The 13,097-nt window shown below is 50.5% G+C and overlaps 7 protein-coding genes across 7 annotated transcripts; 3 read left to right on the top strand and 4 right to left on the bottom strand.

The window, feature by feature from the left end:
- Window positions 1–275: 275 nt before the first annotated feature.
- Window positions 276–596, bottom strand: COCMIDRAFT_79335 (uncharacterized protein; the record flags this gene model as incomplete). The annotated part of the gene is made up of 1 exon (XM_007684020.1): window positions 276–596. The coding sequence occupies one exon, from the start codon at window positions 594–596 to the stop codon at window positions 276–278; it is 321 nt and encodes a 106-aa protein (XP_007682210.1).
- Window positions 597–751: 155 nt separating this feature from the next.
- COCMIDRAFT_79821 (uncharacterized protein) lies at window positions 752–943 on the top strand (the record flags this gene model as incomplete). Its single annotated transcript, XM_007684019.1, has 1 exon — window positions 752–943. A coding segment is annotated over one exon (192 nt), but the record flags the coding sequence as incomplete, so codon positions are not given.
- A 196-nt stretch (window positions 944–1,139) lies between these two features.
- On the bottom strand, window positions 1,140–3,468 carry COCMIDRAFT_21277 (glycoside hydrolase family 15 protein; the record flags this gene model as incomplete). Its single annotated transcript, XM_007683904.1, has 3 exons — window positions 1,140–1,346; window positions 1,413–2,272; window positions 2,319–3,468. 3 exons carry the CDS (start codon window positions 3,466–3,468, stop codon window positions 1,140–1,142), a joined length of 2,217 nt encoding a protein of 738 aa, XP_007682094.1.
- A 604-nt stretch (window positions 3,469–4,072) lies between these two features.
- COCMIDRAFT_79522 (uncharacterized protein) lies at window positions 4,073–4,390 on the top strand (the record flags this gene model as incomplete). Its single annotated transcript, XM_007684018.1, has 1 exon — window positions 4,073–4,390. One exon carries the CDS (start codon window positions 4,073–4,075, stop codon window positions 4,388–4,390), a length of 318 nt encoding a protein of 105 aa, XP_007682208.1.
- A 136-nt stretch (window positions 4,391–4,526) lies between these two features.
- On the bottom strand, window positions 4,527–5,498 carry COCMIDRAFT_31430 (uncharacterized protein; the record flags this gene model as incomplete). Its single annotated transcript, XM_007683943.1, has 3 exons — window positions 4,527–5,127; window positions 5,180–5,304; window positions 5,364–5,498. 3 exons carry the CDS (start codon window positions 5,496–5,498, stop codon window positions 4,527–4,529), a joined length of 861 nt encoding a protein of 286 aa, XP_007682133.1.
- Window positions 5,499–5,818: 320 nt separating this feature from the next.
- On the top strand, window positions 5,819–7,384 carry COCMIDRAFT_31429 (uncharacterized protein; the record flags this gene model as incomplete). Its single annotated transcript, XM_007683942.1, has 2 exons — window positions 5,819–5,866; window positions 6,449–7,384. 2 exons carry the CDS (start codon window positions 5,819–5,821, stop codon window positions 7,382–7,384), a joined length of 984 nt encoding a protein of 327 aa, XP_007682132.1.
- A 540-nt stretch (window positions 7,385–7,924) lies between these two features.
- COCMIDRAFT_79369 (uncharacterized protein) lies at window positions 7,925–12,992 on the bottom strand (the record flags this gene model as incomplete). Its single annotated transcript, XM_007684017.1, has 8 exons — window positions 7,925–8,071; window positions 8,142–8,292; window positions 8,382–8,663; window positions 9,600–9,696; window positions 9,752–9,913; window positions 9,964–11,443; window positions 11,489–12,874; window positions 12,930–12,992. The coding sequence occupies 8 exons, from the start codon at window positions 12,990–12,992 to the stop codon at window positions 7,925–7,927; spliced, it is 3,768 nt and encodes a 1,255-aa protein (XP_007682207.1).
- Between the last annotated feature and the right edge of the window lie 105 nt (window positions 12,993–13,097).

Genomic DNA, 13,097 nt, shown 5'->3' with positions numbered 1-13,097 from the left:
CCAAAGGTGCGCCCAACCCCGCATCTTCCTTGGTTCAGTATGCTCCAAGATACTACCAACGCCGAGCAGCCTCCGAACCACACCTGGGGTTCGGGGCAGTGGTGCATTGCCCCTCTGCCCCAGTCCCCACTCCTTCTCGGCTATTAAGTCTTCCATTCTCTTTTCGTATAACAATGGCTGTCCTATGCAATGTATATGCATCCATCTGCCAAACGGGTATCCATCTTTTTCTGACATTGTCGCAAGCAGGCGCACCATCGCCAGGTCGCCCACCCCTATCGCACCCAAGGTAGGAACCTGGACCAAGCAGTCTTCTTCTTCTGAACAGGCACTTTTTTCCCTAGGTTCGCCATGTACAAAGCGTAACTTCTTTCCATTCGCTCAAAAGCCTCTTGCTTCGCCTTTTCGCAGTCGAGCGGGTTGTGGTCCCAATCTGGGTTGCTTTCGGGTGTGTGGTCACCGTGGTAGCGTGGAGAGACTGAGGGCCAACCAAAGTCGCGAACCAGCATATCGTCGTTGCGTGGGCCACCCATTTCGTACTTTTCGTCAATTGTCGCAAGGCTTGACGCCATTGAGGAGTTGGATGGGAGCGACATGGTGGTGTATTAATGCTGGTACTGCCTGGGATGGAACGCGTTGGCAGAGCAAACGATGACGACGCTACGTATGTTGTGCGGATGGTGCGGAATGGCCGGAAGAAGAGGGCAAATTGGCTGATGGTCGACAAAAAAAGCGAATAGAAACGGAAAGGAAAACGTATGCTATATCATGGCCTGCTGGCGATGCGTTGGAGCGGCTTGCTGAAAGTTTGAAGGCATTCGAGACTGGGATATGTGTTGAAAGAGATTGTCCAGTCAGTGCGCTGCACTGTGCGTGTCACTGTCAGGGGATCGACCTGTTGTGTGCGCCACGCCCTCAAAGGCGTCCGGCGGTAAATTCCTAGCCCAATTAATTTAGCGACATTGAATCTCATTCCAGATGGAGGGCAGTGCAGCCATGACGCACTGATTGCTGATCATTGTGGTTCCTCCACATTAGCGTAGACGTCTAGACCAACTCGCCCCGGTTTCGTATTGACTAATAATACTGCATTGCGTGGCTCTATCTATGTCCTCCGCCAACCCTCAATACCGCCCCCTCTACCGGTGCCGGCTGCTCAACGTCTTGTTCAAGTTGAATGCTGCAGATATCAACGCCAAGTGGCTAAATGCTTGTGGAGTGTTGCCCAGCTGTTCTCCTGATCGCGCAATCTCCTCGGAGAAGATGTGCAAATGATTTCCAAAACTCAACATACTCTCAAACATCGTCACAGCCTGCAAAAGATACTTGTCGTCATACGCTCCAGCCTGCTTTCGTTAGACAAAGATACACGCGAATAGAATAGCGGTTATGTAGGAAACTGGAGTGCTTACCCGTGTGAGTGCTTCAACCAGCCAGAAAGTGCACATGGAAAAACTGCCTTCCTGCCCGCCTACACCGTCGTCACTAAGCGCGTGGTTGTACCTGAATACCAGGCCAGTGCTAGTTAAGCCTCCCTTCTCAGGAGGTTTTAGTATCCGGTCAAGCGTCTTCAGGAAGCGAGGGTCCGTTGGCGCTATGAAAAAGACCAGAGGCGCTATTAGCACAGCCGAATCCAGAACTTCATTCGACTCGTAGCTCTGGATGAAGCACTCCAACTCGGAGTTGTATCCCTTTTCCATAATCTCTTCGTAAATCTCGTCACGTACTCGGTACCACTCTGCCCGGTGCGGGCACGGGAAGCTCCTCTTGTCCGCAAGGCGCAACGCTCGGTCAAGCGCTACCCACAACATCATCTTGCTATAGACAAAGTTCTGCTTCATACCACGAACCTCCCAGATTGACATATCTGGCTCCTTCCAGATGGTGCAGACGTAATCCGCAATCTCCCGAACTGAAAGCCACTGATCGTACGAAACTGGACGTCCGAATCTATTTACGAGATAGATCCCATCCATCAGTTCACCGTAGATGTCAAGCTGTATATGGGAGGCCGCTCCATTCCCAATACGGACAGGTTGACTCGATCTATAGCCTTCCAAGTGTGGAAGCTCAACCTCGGGTAAGTCGCTTGCTCCATGGATACTAAACATGATTGGAAGCGCCCCGTGGCGCGCTTTGGCCTCCTTCACGCGCTGGAAGATGTAACTGACGTAGGCTTCGGCTTCATGGCTAAAACCCATTCGCAGAAAGATGTATATCGTAAAAGAGGCATCTCGCACCCATGAGTAGCGATAGTCCCAATTGCGTGATCCTATACCATATCAGTACATGCTTCATCACTTCTGCAGGCGACATACCCCCAAAGTCCTCTGGCAAAGAGAACGTCGGTGCAGCAACGATTGCTCCACTCGGCTCAAATGTCAACATCTTCAAGAGAAGCAGGCTCCTCGTAACAATCTCTTCCCATCTACCCGCATACTTGCTTTGCTGGATCCATCTAGCCCAATACTTATGAGTGCTCTGTTGCAACGCAACAACTTGACTGGTTTCAATGATGTCTGGGCTGTGATCTTCCGCATCGCGCAAAATAAAGGACACTATCTGCCCCTCGGTCAGTGTAAAAGTAGCCGTGACACTATCCCCCAGATTCTGGGGCTCGGGCGTCTTCTCAAAAGCAATTCTTGGACATGACGCTTCCGGGTCATCACCACAGTCGATGGTCACATTCAATTCCAGAGATAGATCTTTCGACTTGAAGATCACGCGCTGTAGGCTCTGCCCCTGTGGAGTCTTGCCCAGGTCGGTGATCTCGGTAGTGTGCTTGTCCCGAGCATAGTTGAATGCAGGGAACACCTGTACACTCACCCCGACGGTGCCTCTCATGCATTCTGCTCGCCTAACAAGCCACTTCTTCAAATCGGGACGCTCGGGCACATTGCCATTGTGCTCACTCGCGATGACATTAGCATGGAACTGGGCATCCCAGTTCTTGTCATTTGGCCTCGGGAAGAAATCCACCACATTCATGACGCCCTCTTCCTTCAAGTAGCGCGTCTGGAGAATGTTGCTCGCGGGAAGATACTGTTGTTTCGTAGTACAAAAGTCGTCATTGGTTGGACCAATAGTGAAGTGGCCACCCTTTTCTTTGTCAAGAATACGACAGAAGACGGACGGCGAGTCAAAGTATGGCCAGCACATGTAATCAATTCCGCCATCCAAGGCAACCATCGCACAAGTCCGCATATTCCCGATCAGCCCATAATCTTCGATGGGCATGTATCCGTTTGCTGTGCGTCTCGAACTTGACCGCAGTAAGCCTGGTTTATCGAGCTGCGACGCTGTATCTTGCATCTTGTCTTCTTTGTCACTGAGTTTTCGATATAATTCTGTGCCGCTGTTTCTTTCCACGGGTAAAGGTGCATGAGACGTATGTGTACCAATGATATCTTGAAGAAGTTTTGCACCAGGGGAATTGAGGTCGTTTATATCAACGTTAGGTTTTGACATGCCGCTGAATCGTCGAGTCGGAATAGTCGGATTCTTGAGGGATATAAGCAAGAAAGTCGTGGAAACTGGAGCATGATGGAAGCATCACCGGATTAACCAATGGTGATTAAGTATGACGTCAGATAATACTGCTCCTGTGGTACTGCGGCGGCCCCTCTACGTATTCAGACGGGGCACTTGGCGTACCTGAGTCAGCTTGAATAGATACACATTTTAGAATTAATGTGCAGAACTAGCTGAGATGATGTTACGTTGATTGGTAGCGGCGCGTCATTAGAAGGGAATCACGATGCAAACTTCAAAGCAAAGTCACAACTTCGATCATGACTATATCTAGGACAAAGAAAGTTGAAAAACACAATCAATAAAAGAGCATTCATAAAACCGCAGTAAGTGAAGGAATCTGAAGGTGATTGAATATATGCACACTCCTTGCGGCTGGAACACTTCACATACCTCTCCATCTTCTACTTTCGCACACCATCACCATGATACACCCATAAGTATAATATATATATATATATATATATATAGCGAGAGAGAGAGACTTCTTCCTATCTTCGCATCCCCGGTCACCAACTCAACCACCTAGAATCACACGAAAATGTGCACAACATACCAAACACATTACACACGCTGTGAGCGCAAAGGGTATGGGCGCGGGCTCAAAGGTGACCTTCCCTGCACAGACGAATATATGGATGAATGCAGGAATGCACAAAAGATCGATGAGACTTGTGCGGCGCCCACTATCAAATGTAGATGGATTGATTTCGAGTGCGGAAAACACGGAGGGCCGAGTCCATGTGAGAGAGAAAAAATGATTAAAGAGAGGAAGGGACAGGGAAAGGAGGAAGGGACGTGGGTGAAGAAGAAGGATATGAGAAGTGAGTGTGATGCGATGTTTTGTACAATACAGTAGAAAGCGGTATTGGGGGTTGGCTTGGTTACTGGATAGTAGCCCCAGGGTGTCACCATATCTCATAGATGCAGTAGTATGCCACTGACTAGCGATATTTATATCTTTCGATGAAGGGAGACGACATGTTGCCGGCTTTTCATGACTTTCCCTCATAATCCCTCTTCCAGATCTCCTTGAACTTCTCCTTGTCCACAGCAAACTCCTCGAGGAAATCCCTCTCAAGGTCATGCGTACGTTTGCCCAGCAGCACCAGACTATGCAGTGGCTTGCCTAGATCCGCTTCGCAAAGCTGTTCTAGTGTTCCTGCAACGATTTGTTGGTCCTCTGCTCCTACTCTCGCAACACCAACAGCCAGACTGTCTTTTGTGTATGCGCCCTCCTGCTTCACATCCTCTTCAATTTCCAGCATCTGCTGCGCGCACTGTGCGACTGACATGTACCGCGGTGGCTCGTAGATCTTGCGTCCTCTGGCCATGTTCTCTAGACTCTGTTCCTTGACCTTGATATCTAAGAGCACAAGCGTGTGCAAGCCGATGGAAACATTTTCTTTTATGCGGTCGTAGAAAGAAGCGGGCTTCCAGTTGTCGAGGAAGAAGACCATGGATACGGTTTGTCCGAAGTTGTAGAGTTGCAGGCCAGTGGTGCCAATGGAAGTGAGAATGCTGGCATTGGGAATCGAACGGGTGGGAATGGAGAGTTCGCGGGCACGGAGGACAAGGTCAGTGTGCGTGGTCGCGCTGCGGTAATGTCAGAAATGACTGCAATGACCACCACCACCAGATTCCTTACCCAAATGGGTCCCCTACTACCAGGAATGCGACGTCGACCTTGTCGGCGTCCTTGAGGATATCGTCGCTTGAAGATTCGACCATTTCACGGTCCGCAATGATGACTTCGCGGCCATAGAATGCTTCCTACTGCCGTGACAATTAGATATCAAGCGCTTTGTCTATTCACTTCGTCTGTAACTCACAAGCACATCCTTCTCCACGAGCAGTACCGCCGTATATGCCTCGAGATAGACGCGCTCGGCCTTCTTCACAATATCCAAACCCTTGACAGTAATGTCCTTCTCATCCGCCAGGCCGAGACCCACAAGGTACAGCATTTTTGGAAATTCCTGACAGATTTGGTGAATAAATTATCGGTGATGGTGGGGTATGCGTCCAAATTCACAAAAAAGTTGGCGGGGGCCCATTTGGGCTCGTAGGGCTGAGCCCGTTTCGGCCTAGCGTTGTTGCAGGAGGCCCAGCATCGTTTGAGATCACGCTAGCAGACCGCAAACCGCGTCGGCAACCTGGCCTTCATTCACGCCCACCGCCAAACATAGCGCCTGTTATAATCTAATTTCTGTGCCATAGAACTTTGTTGATCGCGCGACACGTCTTATATGATTTCTAGAGTCTTGGGTGCGGAAAGTCAGCCATCATGTCGGACAAGGATAAGTTGGCGAAGTATCGGACGGAGATCCAGCAGGTTAGTTCATCTCATTTTGTTGTACATTTATCTATTCATTTCGCTATTTCGCTTTCCTGGAGACTACATGAGAGAAAGAGAAGGAATGTGGAAAACCAGAGTAAATTTCGTTATCACATACCTTGTTTATCTCATCTATGGGTTTCTTTCCTATTTGCGACAGGCTCCATATGCGCACCGTCGGAATATGAGCTGTCGCTTCGATTGAACTATATTTTGTTTTGTATCTCTTATGGAGAAGGCGATCCGAGTACAGGCCACTCGCCCTTCTCTTACTTCGCATCTATCTATGCGGGCCAGAGCAGCCTATTTTTGTTCACCTTTGTTCCGCCTGTCTCCCCCCCTAACCCAACATGTTTGTATCCGAGTTCTGGGTAGAGGTCATAGGCAACAAGCCAGGGCCAACCTTATCTTCATCCATTTCCTCAACTCAATCTCGTATCCCCACCTACCTTGTAGCAAGCCAGTATCATGGCCTCACCAGCATCATCCTCATCACTTCCGTCGCCACCAATGCCTCCAAGTCTATCATCAGATGATATATTCCCGTTGGAAGTTGGCCTGGGCCTAACCGTCGAGCAGATGATGTTCGTCTCTGGTGAGACTGGCGAACCCTCACCCGAAACAACCACCTTGATCGAGTCGATCGTACAAGACCAAGTACAGCACATGTTGCGTGAATGCACTGCCCTCGCCACCCGCCGTGGTTCCAAGTCCATCTCTACAGACGACCTATTCATGCTCATCCGGCATGACCGCGCCAAAATCTCGCGTCTCCGCCACTTCCTCCAGTGGAAAGATGTCCGACGCTCCGTCAAAGACTCCGACGACAAAGGCGGCGATGCAGGCGCCGACGTCGGGGCCGGAGATGCAGACATAGCCGTCGGCGTAGTAGGCGCAGGCGGACCTGGTGCCGCACCCGTCGACGCCTCCAAGAAAGCCAAGCGAGCCAAAGTCGATCTCGTCTGGGACGTTCAATCCTTCTTTACCGAGTTCCCCCCGCAAAAAGACGATGTGGAAGATGAAGAGGAAGAGGAAATGAACTACGCCACCCTGCAGCGCCTCAAGAACGCAGACGAGCGCACAAAGAACATGACACGTGAGGAATACGTGCACTGGTCTGACTGCCGTCAAGCATCCTTCACCTACCGCAAGAGCAAGCGTTTCAAGGAATGGGCGGGCTTCGGCCTCATCACCGACTCCAAACCCTCGGACGATATCATTGATATCCTAGGTTTCTTGACGTTTGAGATTGTCCAGACGCTTACCGAGGAGGCGCTCAAGGTCAAAGATGCAGAGGATTTGTACAAGAAGAATCACGGTGGCGAGCAGAACCGCCTTAAGAGGAAGCGGGAACGAGGCTTGTTTGATCCGCCAGAGGAGGCTAGGGAACCGGTGCAGCCGAGCCATGTGCAAGAGGCCTACAGGAGGCTCCAGAGGGGCAACAATAAGGCCAAGGCTATGCTCAACTTTACACGGGCTGTGCATAGAAGCGCCCTGAAATTGGTGAGTAGCTAGGATCACATCGGTACAAGCATGGATGCTAACTGTTTTTACAGATCTAAACATGAGACAACACATGGGAGTTGGGAGGCGACATGGCGTTTACATTGGGCGTTAGAGATTCATTGATACCCTGTGCAGGCAATAGGCGTGTATTGTGTTACTTGTGAAAGAAGCACTCGGGGGACTTTGTAATCGATCAATCTTATTACTGTCACTTGCTTTGCCTGACCAGTAGCATTCATTGAGCACATATAGCAATGGCATCATACCATCACAAAGGCCACAAACATATTCAATGGATCAAAGCAGACCAACTCCAAGTTTGACTACTGGTTTCTAATGCCGATGCTCATATCCCTTTTATTTTTGGTACAGTCATAGCATCGAAAATCAGAGAGGGGGCACCCTTGTCGGTCGAATATGCATGGAGAGAAGAGTCCTTCACAGACGTAACATGAAACATGACCGCATATGCCCAGATAAAAAGGAGATTGACGCCCTCCTTTAACCTTGAAAAGACCCACGCCAGGTGTTCGTCACGACATCCATTCTTTACTCCTCGTCGCCCAGCTGAGCCTGGCGCTTCTGCTGGATACGCTCCTGCCTCCTCTCGCGAGCCGCCTTGGTCTTCGCACGCTTGGCGTCCATCTCCTCCTTGATGACCCTCTCGCGGGCCTTCTCGGCCTTGGCCTTGTGGATCTGAGATGTGCGTTAGTTATCGACCATGGAGCGGGGAATTGACATAGTCATGATGTCATGGTCAACATACGTGTTCAACGAGAGCACGCTTGTGCTTGAAGGTGTTACCCTTGGAGAGGAGGTAGAGCTCGTGGTAGAGGTGCTTGTCGATCTTGCCGGCGGCGCGGTACTTGACGAGGAGACGGCGGAGGACACGGAGACGGCGCATCCAGACGATTTGGCTGCACATCCGCATTAGTGAACGGTTCCCATTGTCCATGATCTCCCAAAAATGTTTCCTCGTCCCCATATCCGGCATTAAAAAGGCAACGTGATTGCATACCTTGGCATACGAGCGTCCTTGGTACCCTTCCTCTTACCGAAACCACGGTGTCGGCCAATTCGTCGGGCGGCGTTCAGCTCCCGGGCGCGGGCACGAGAGTGCATGGTGACGGGCTTGCGGATGATGAGGCCATCCTGAACGAGCTTGCGGACGGTCTGGCGGGAGTTGGCGTTGGCGATTTCGCTGACCTCGTTGGGGTCGAGCCAGATCTTGCGCTTTCCGCAACCGACCACGGAGGCCGCGAGGCGCTTCTGAGTGCGGAGGTTGACCCTATGAAACATCCCATGTCAGTATTTTGATCATTTGTGCGATTGTTGGCGACGGAGGAGGTGGTCGTCGGAAGAGGGGTTCGCCACTGCACAAGCGCCTCAGAGGCACGAATGCGAGGCGCCGAGTGTGCAGCAGGAACGGATTTGCTCTTCGAAGCAGTGCTGGAGGATATTTGTTCGGGAGTCCTTACATTTTCGATGTTGTTGTCGTCCGCGGTCGTTGTCGACTTACCGTTGTTGAAGCTGAGAGGTGCGAGGTAATTTCCAACACAGGTGCGTGATCGCTTAGAGCGCCAAGGCCACCACGTGATCACTAGCCAAATTCCCACCAACACAACGGCGACTAGATGCTCAGCAGGTGTCTCGCATGCATGGCAATGGCTCTGCTAAGCCCATTGGGTATATGCACATCAATACGCCGGTCATATTTGCGTGGCATTGTCATCTCTTCAATCAGATACATCTGACAATAATCACGGGACAAATCTATGCTATTCAAGTTACGCACCGCGAAAGCATTGCACTGCGCCTACGGGCACCATGACACCAGAGGTTCTGAGACAAGAGCGCCTGGATGCCTTTTGGGTATCGTGTACTCTATTTCTGGTGAACAAATACCGATAATATGGAATCTCTACGTCAAGATGTCTCTAGTCACCAATTGAGCATCACGCAAGCACGTGCAAATAGCAACTTGCTGTTCGTATCCATGATGATTGGTGTATAGCATTCGGTTGCCTTATCCCTAAACACATATGGTATAACGTATAGGACGTCACATTATGAGTCATTTTGCCATCATCACGCACTAGATCTGAAGGAGCTCTTTGCACATGTCCAATTATTCTCGAGTACAAACTCATTGGTAATGACATTAGACGTGATCAACACTTAGCGTACAAATAGTTCATTAAGTAGCGAATCGATGCATTCTTACTGCAACTTCAGGTCCTCTTCGCTCAGGATACCATATAGTTTCTCGATCTCCTGTCCGATAACGTTCAAATCGTGCGCGAGTTGTCCAGTCACCAATGCTGTATTGAAGTTAGTGGCAGTGACCAATCACAAGTGTAAACAGTAAGGACCCACCATAGGCATACAACAACTCGTAATCTTCGTCCGTAGCAATGGTTTTGCCGAGATCCTGCTGTCGAAACTCGAAGACTCTGGCAAGCAACCGATCACGTGTGTGTTCGATGTTGGGTAGAACATCATTGAGCGGGTATGCTAGCTTCATAGAGGAGGCCATGACTGTCACTTGTTAGCATCCAACTTCAATTATGACCTAGTATAAAGCTTACCTGAGAACAAATGACTGATACGCCAACTCAGCTCTGTCCACTCTTTCTTTGTATAACTCAGAGCCTCCTTCTCACCATCCGACGCTTTCAACTCTCTTAGTATGACCACATTCATTGCGTGAAAACTGTCCAGTAGGCGACTGGTCGCACCAAGGATAATCTGAAAACTCCTATTAGGAAAGGGGCCTCTGAGCTCAAACTCCGCGGCAGCCGCTACGCGCAGTGTCTCCAAATGAGATAGATATCTCCGAAGTTCAATCTCCTCGCGTTCGGACATGAACGACTGTGTCCTGCTTGTGTGCTCATTGGATTCAAGGACAGTCTTAAGTGGCCCGCGTTTCCATATCAATCCCATCTTGAGCCACAACAAGGACGTGCCTTTCTTGAGCTTACGGCGTGCAGAAATTGGCCAGATTATCCTTGTTACGATAATACCCCAAAGGCAACCAACCATAACAGCAACCACTCGATGCATTACAATCTCCCATATTTCAGGTGAGATGCCACCTTCGTCATCGTCATCCTCGTCGTCCTTAACGGAAAGAGAGTAGGCGTAGAGCGCAGAAAGGTTGTACGTCAGCAAGATGAAACGACCCATAGGTCCCTTGCCCTTGCCGACAATGATGTAGAAGCAGAACAGGGAAATGAGCCAGCCAAAAAAGCCCAGGAGAAGAGCGTGTTCATCAGCTGCGATCCATGCAGCAATTGCTAGCACAGCACCCAGACAGGTACCAGCAAAACGCTGGTACCCTGTAGTGTTGGAAGCACCTATGGTCATAGAGCAAACCAACATGTACGACAATAGACCCCACTCGCCACGCCACCGACTGTAATAGCCTCTTGTCGATGAAATGAAGGACCACATAGCCCAGAGTACTGCACCAATGCCAACCTTGACAGCATATTTGAGGTCGTCTCTTCTAAAGACGGCAAGTGACGTCCATATTCTGTAGGATAGTGGCTGTTCATTTTCTGGCTTGTACGGATCTCCACGTGTCGACTTCCGGTAAATAGGATTATGAATTTCGCGCGAGCCTCCCACTGTCTGGGGGTCTGTTTCTTGCATAAAATTAGCCACTTCGGAGTCGTCGCCAGAATAGCTCTTCTTGTGCCAAGTTTTCCAGAACTTCAGCCAGTTGTAAGTTCTCTGCCGCGGATAGCGATTGACATTGGCCTTGAGCTCCTCAAGAATGTCAAGGAACCCCACCATATCTTCAGCAAAATCAATCAATGACGCACTGAAGTACCCGCAGCTTGCGGCAACCTCTTCAAAGTCGGCTGCCACTGCTGCCGAGCTTGTCCTAGTTGGAATTTTGTTTGTGTAGATACCTGAAAGAGCCTCTCGTCGTGCGTCCGCGAAGAGAGCCTTCGCATCTACTAGGCTGTGCCGGAAGTGCTCGTTGATAGCCATGTTGTACTCTGGTCCAGGTCCAAATGGTAATTCAGAAAGCACTTCACGTAGGGTGTATGCAAGTGATTTCTAATTTGATTAGCCGTGTAAGAAAACCCGGAGTTTTGGACTCACCATTGGTGGGCCCAACTGAGCTATGAAGACAGAAAAGATGTCAGCAGGTGTGAGGTTGGACTTTGAGAGATTGATAGATTTGGCCAGCATTTGATTCACTGGATTGGATTCGTCGTCGGATTCAGCAGCCGAGCAGATCGCGGACGCGTTGGAGCTTTCTGGTAATTCATCGATAGAGGCGAGCATGCTGCCCCGCCTATCTGAATGCCTTAGCGTGGGAGAAATCAGCTGAGGACTTTGCGACATGGCTTGTTCTGAGAAGATCGAAGAAGTGACCGTTCCATTGGTAGGCATAGGCTGAGAAGCTGCCTCATCGGGCGCCGGCTGAGCAAGTAACGTAAACTGCGTCTCGGCAGCACTTCGCAATCCACCCAAACTCTGCATCAGCGTCTCAACGCATTTGACCAGCCTTGCGTTGATCTTATACTCTGCTTCAGTGCCCAACGCATAGTGTTCAAACTTGGCTTCCCCAAGATTCTTAATTAGGGATTTGAACGTCGTTTGCAGCCGATCTGAAGCTTTGACATACGAGTCGCTCTTGAGGTCTTGTTCAGACCCGGAGAGGAAACTGAGCGCAATGCCGTTTAACATCTCTGCCATGGCATCGGTGGACTTGATAAAAGTGTCGCGGAACTCGCTACGCGCCGACGTTGGCTTTACTAGAAGAGACACAGCTGTCGATGCAGCACAGCCCATGATAACCATCTTTAGCACCTGCCATATTTTGACATAGGAGAATGTAGCAGCCTGGACAGCTCCCTCTTTCGTCAAAATGGTAATGAGGGCAAGGGAAGTCAGGGAGCAGGCCACATTGACCAGCGGATTGCCGAGCCTTTGTTTTGTCCATCCAACCAGCCCGAGACCACCTCCACAGAAGACAATGAGCACTATGACATGGCCAACTACTAGAAGGTTATTGTTCCCAAAGTAGGCCGATACGGCCATACTGGAGAAGGAGACGCCCGCAGCATAGAGAAAGGCGGCAAAGGCAAGCATGACAGCCTCAAGCATGCTACCGGCTGAGCGTGCTGGATGGAAGTAGACGGTAATTGTCGCAACGATGTGTTTGCCGTCATTCCTACCCAACAGTGCAGCTATGAAGGGGACAAAGGTAGCCAGCGACCCGAGTACATAGGCCAGAGAACATTTCAGGATGCCAACGCCGGTCTGGCTTGTCGTGTATGCATAGCCTTGTCGAAACTTGTACTTGATCATCTCAACAAGCAGCTCTTTCCTGCTCATCTCACGGTATCTCTCAGTTTCGAACTGGCCGGGAGCAAGGAGGATCTCGGCGGATCGGGTGCGGCGATGTCGAGATCTGCGCAGGGTGAAGGCCTTCTTGACGCGTTCGCCAGTTCTCGGCTGGATCATTGTCGCCGACCGCATCTGTAGCTTGTGGTGAGCTATCCATGCGTGCCTAAAGCCCCAAGACGCGACTTACACTGGGGCGCATGAAGCGGCGCTGCGCCGGGCTCTGCGAAGTCTCGCTTTCCATGGTGAGCATGGCGTGTCCTAGAGTCCGTTTGAAGGACTAGAGTATGGCGAGAAGCAGCATGGAATCTGGCGCTGTGCAGGCGTTGCAAGCGTTGTTGGTGGTGAATCCTGCCGA

Source organism: Bipolaris oryzae (assembly GCF_000523455.1).
Source record: "Bipolaris oryzae ATCC 44560 unplaced genomic scaffold scaffold_0, whole genome shotgun sequence".
In the NCBI taxonomy this organism is placed as follows: Eukaryota; Fungi; Ascomycota; class Dothideomycetes; order Pleosporales; family Pleosporaceae; genus Bipolaris; species Bipolaris oryzae.
This window is presented reverse-complemented; position numbering and strand designations above follow the sequence as displayed.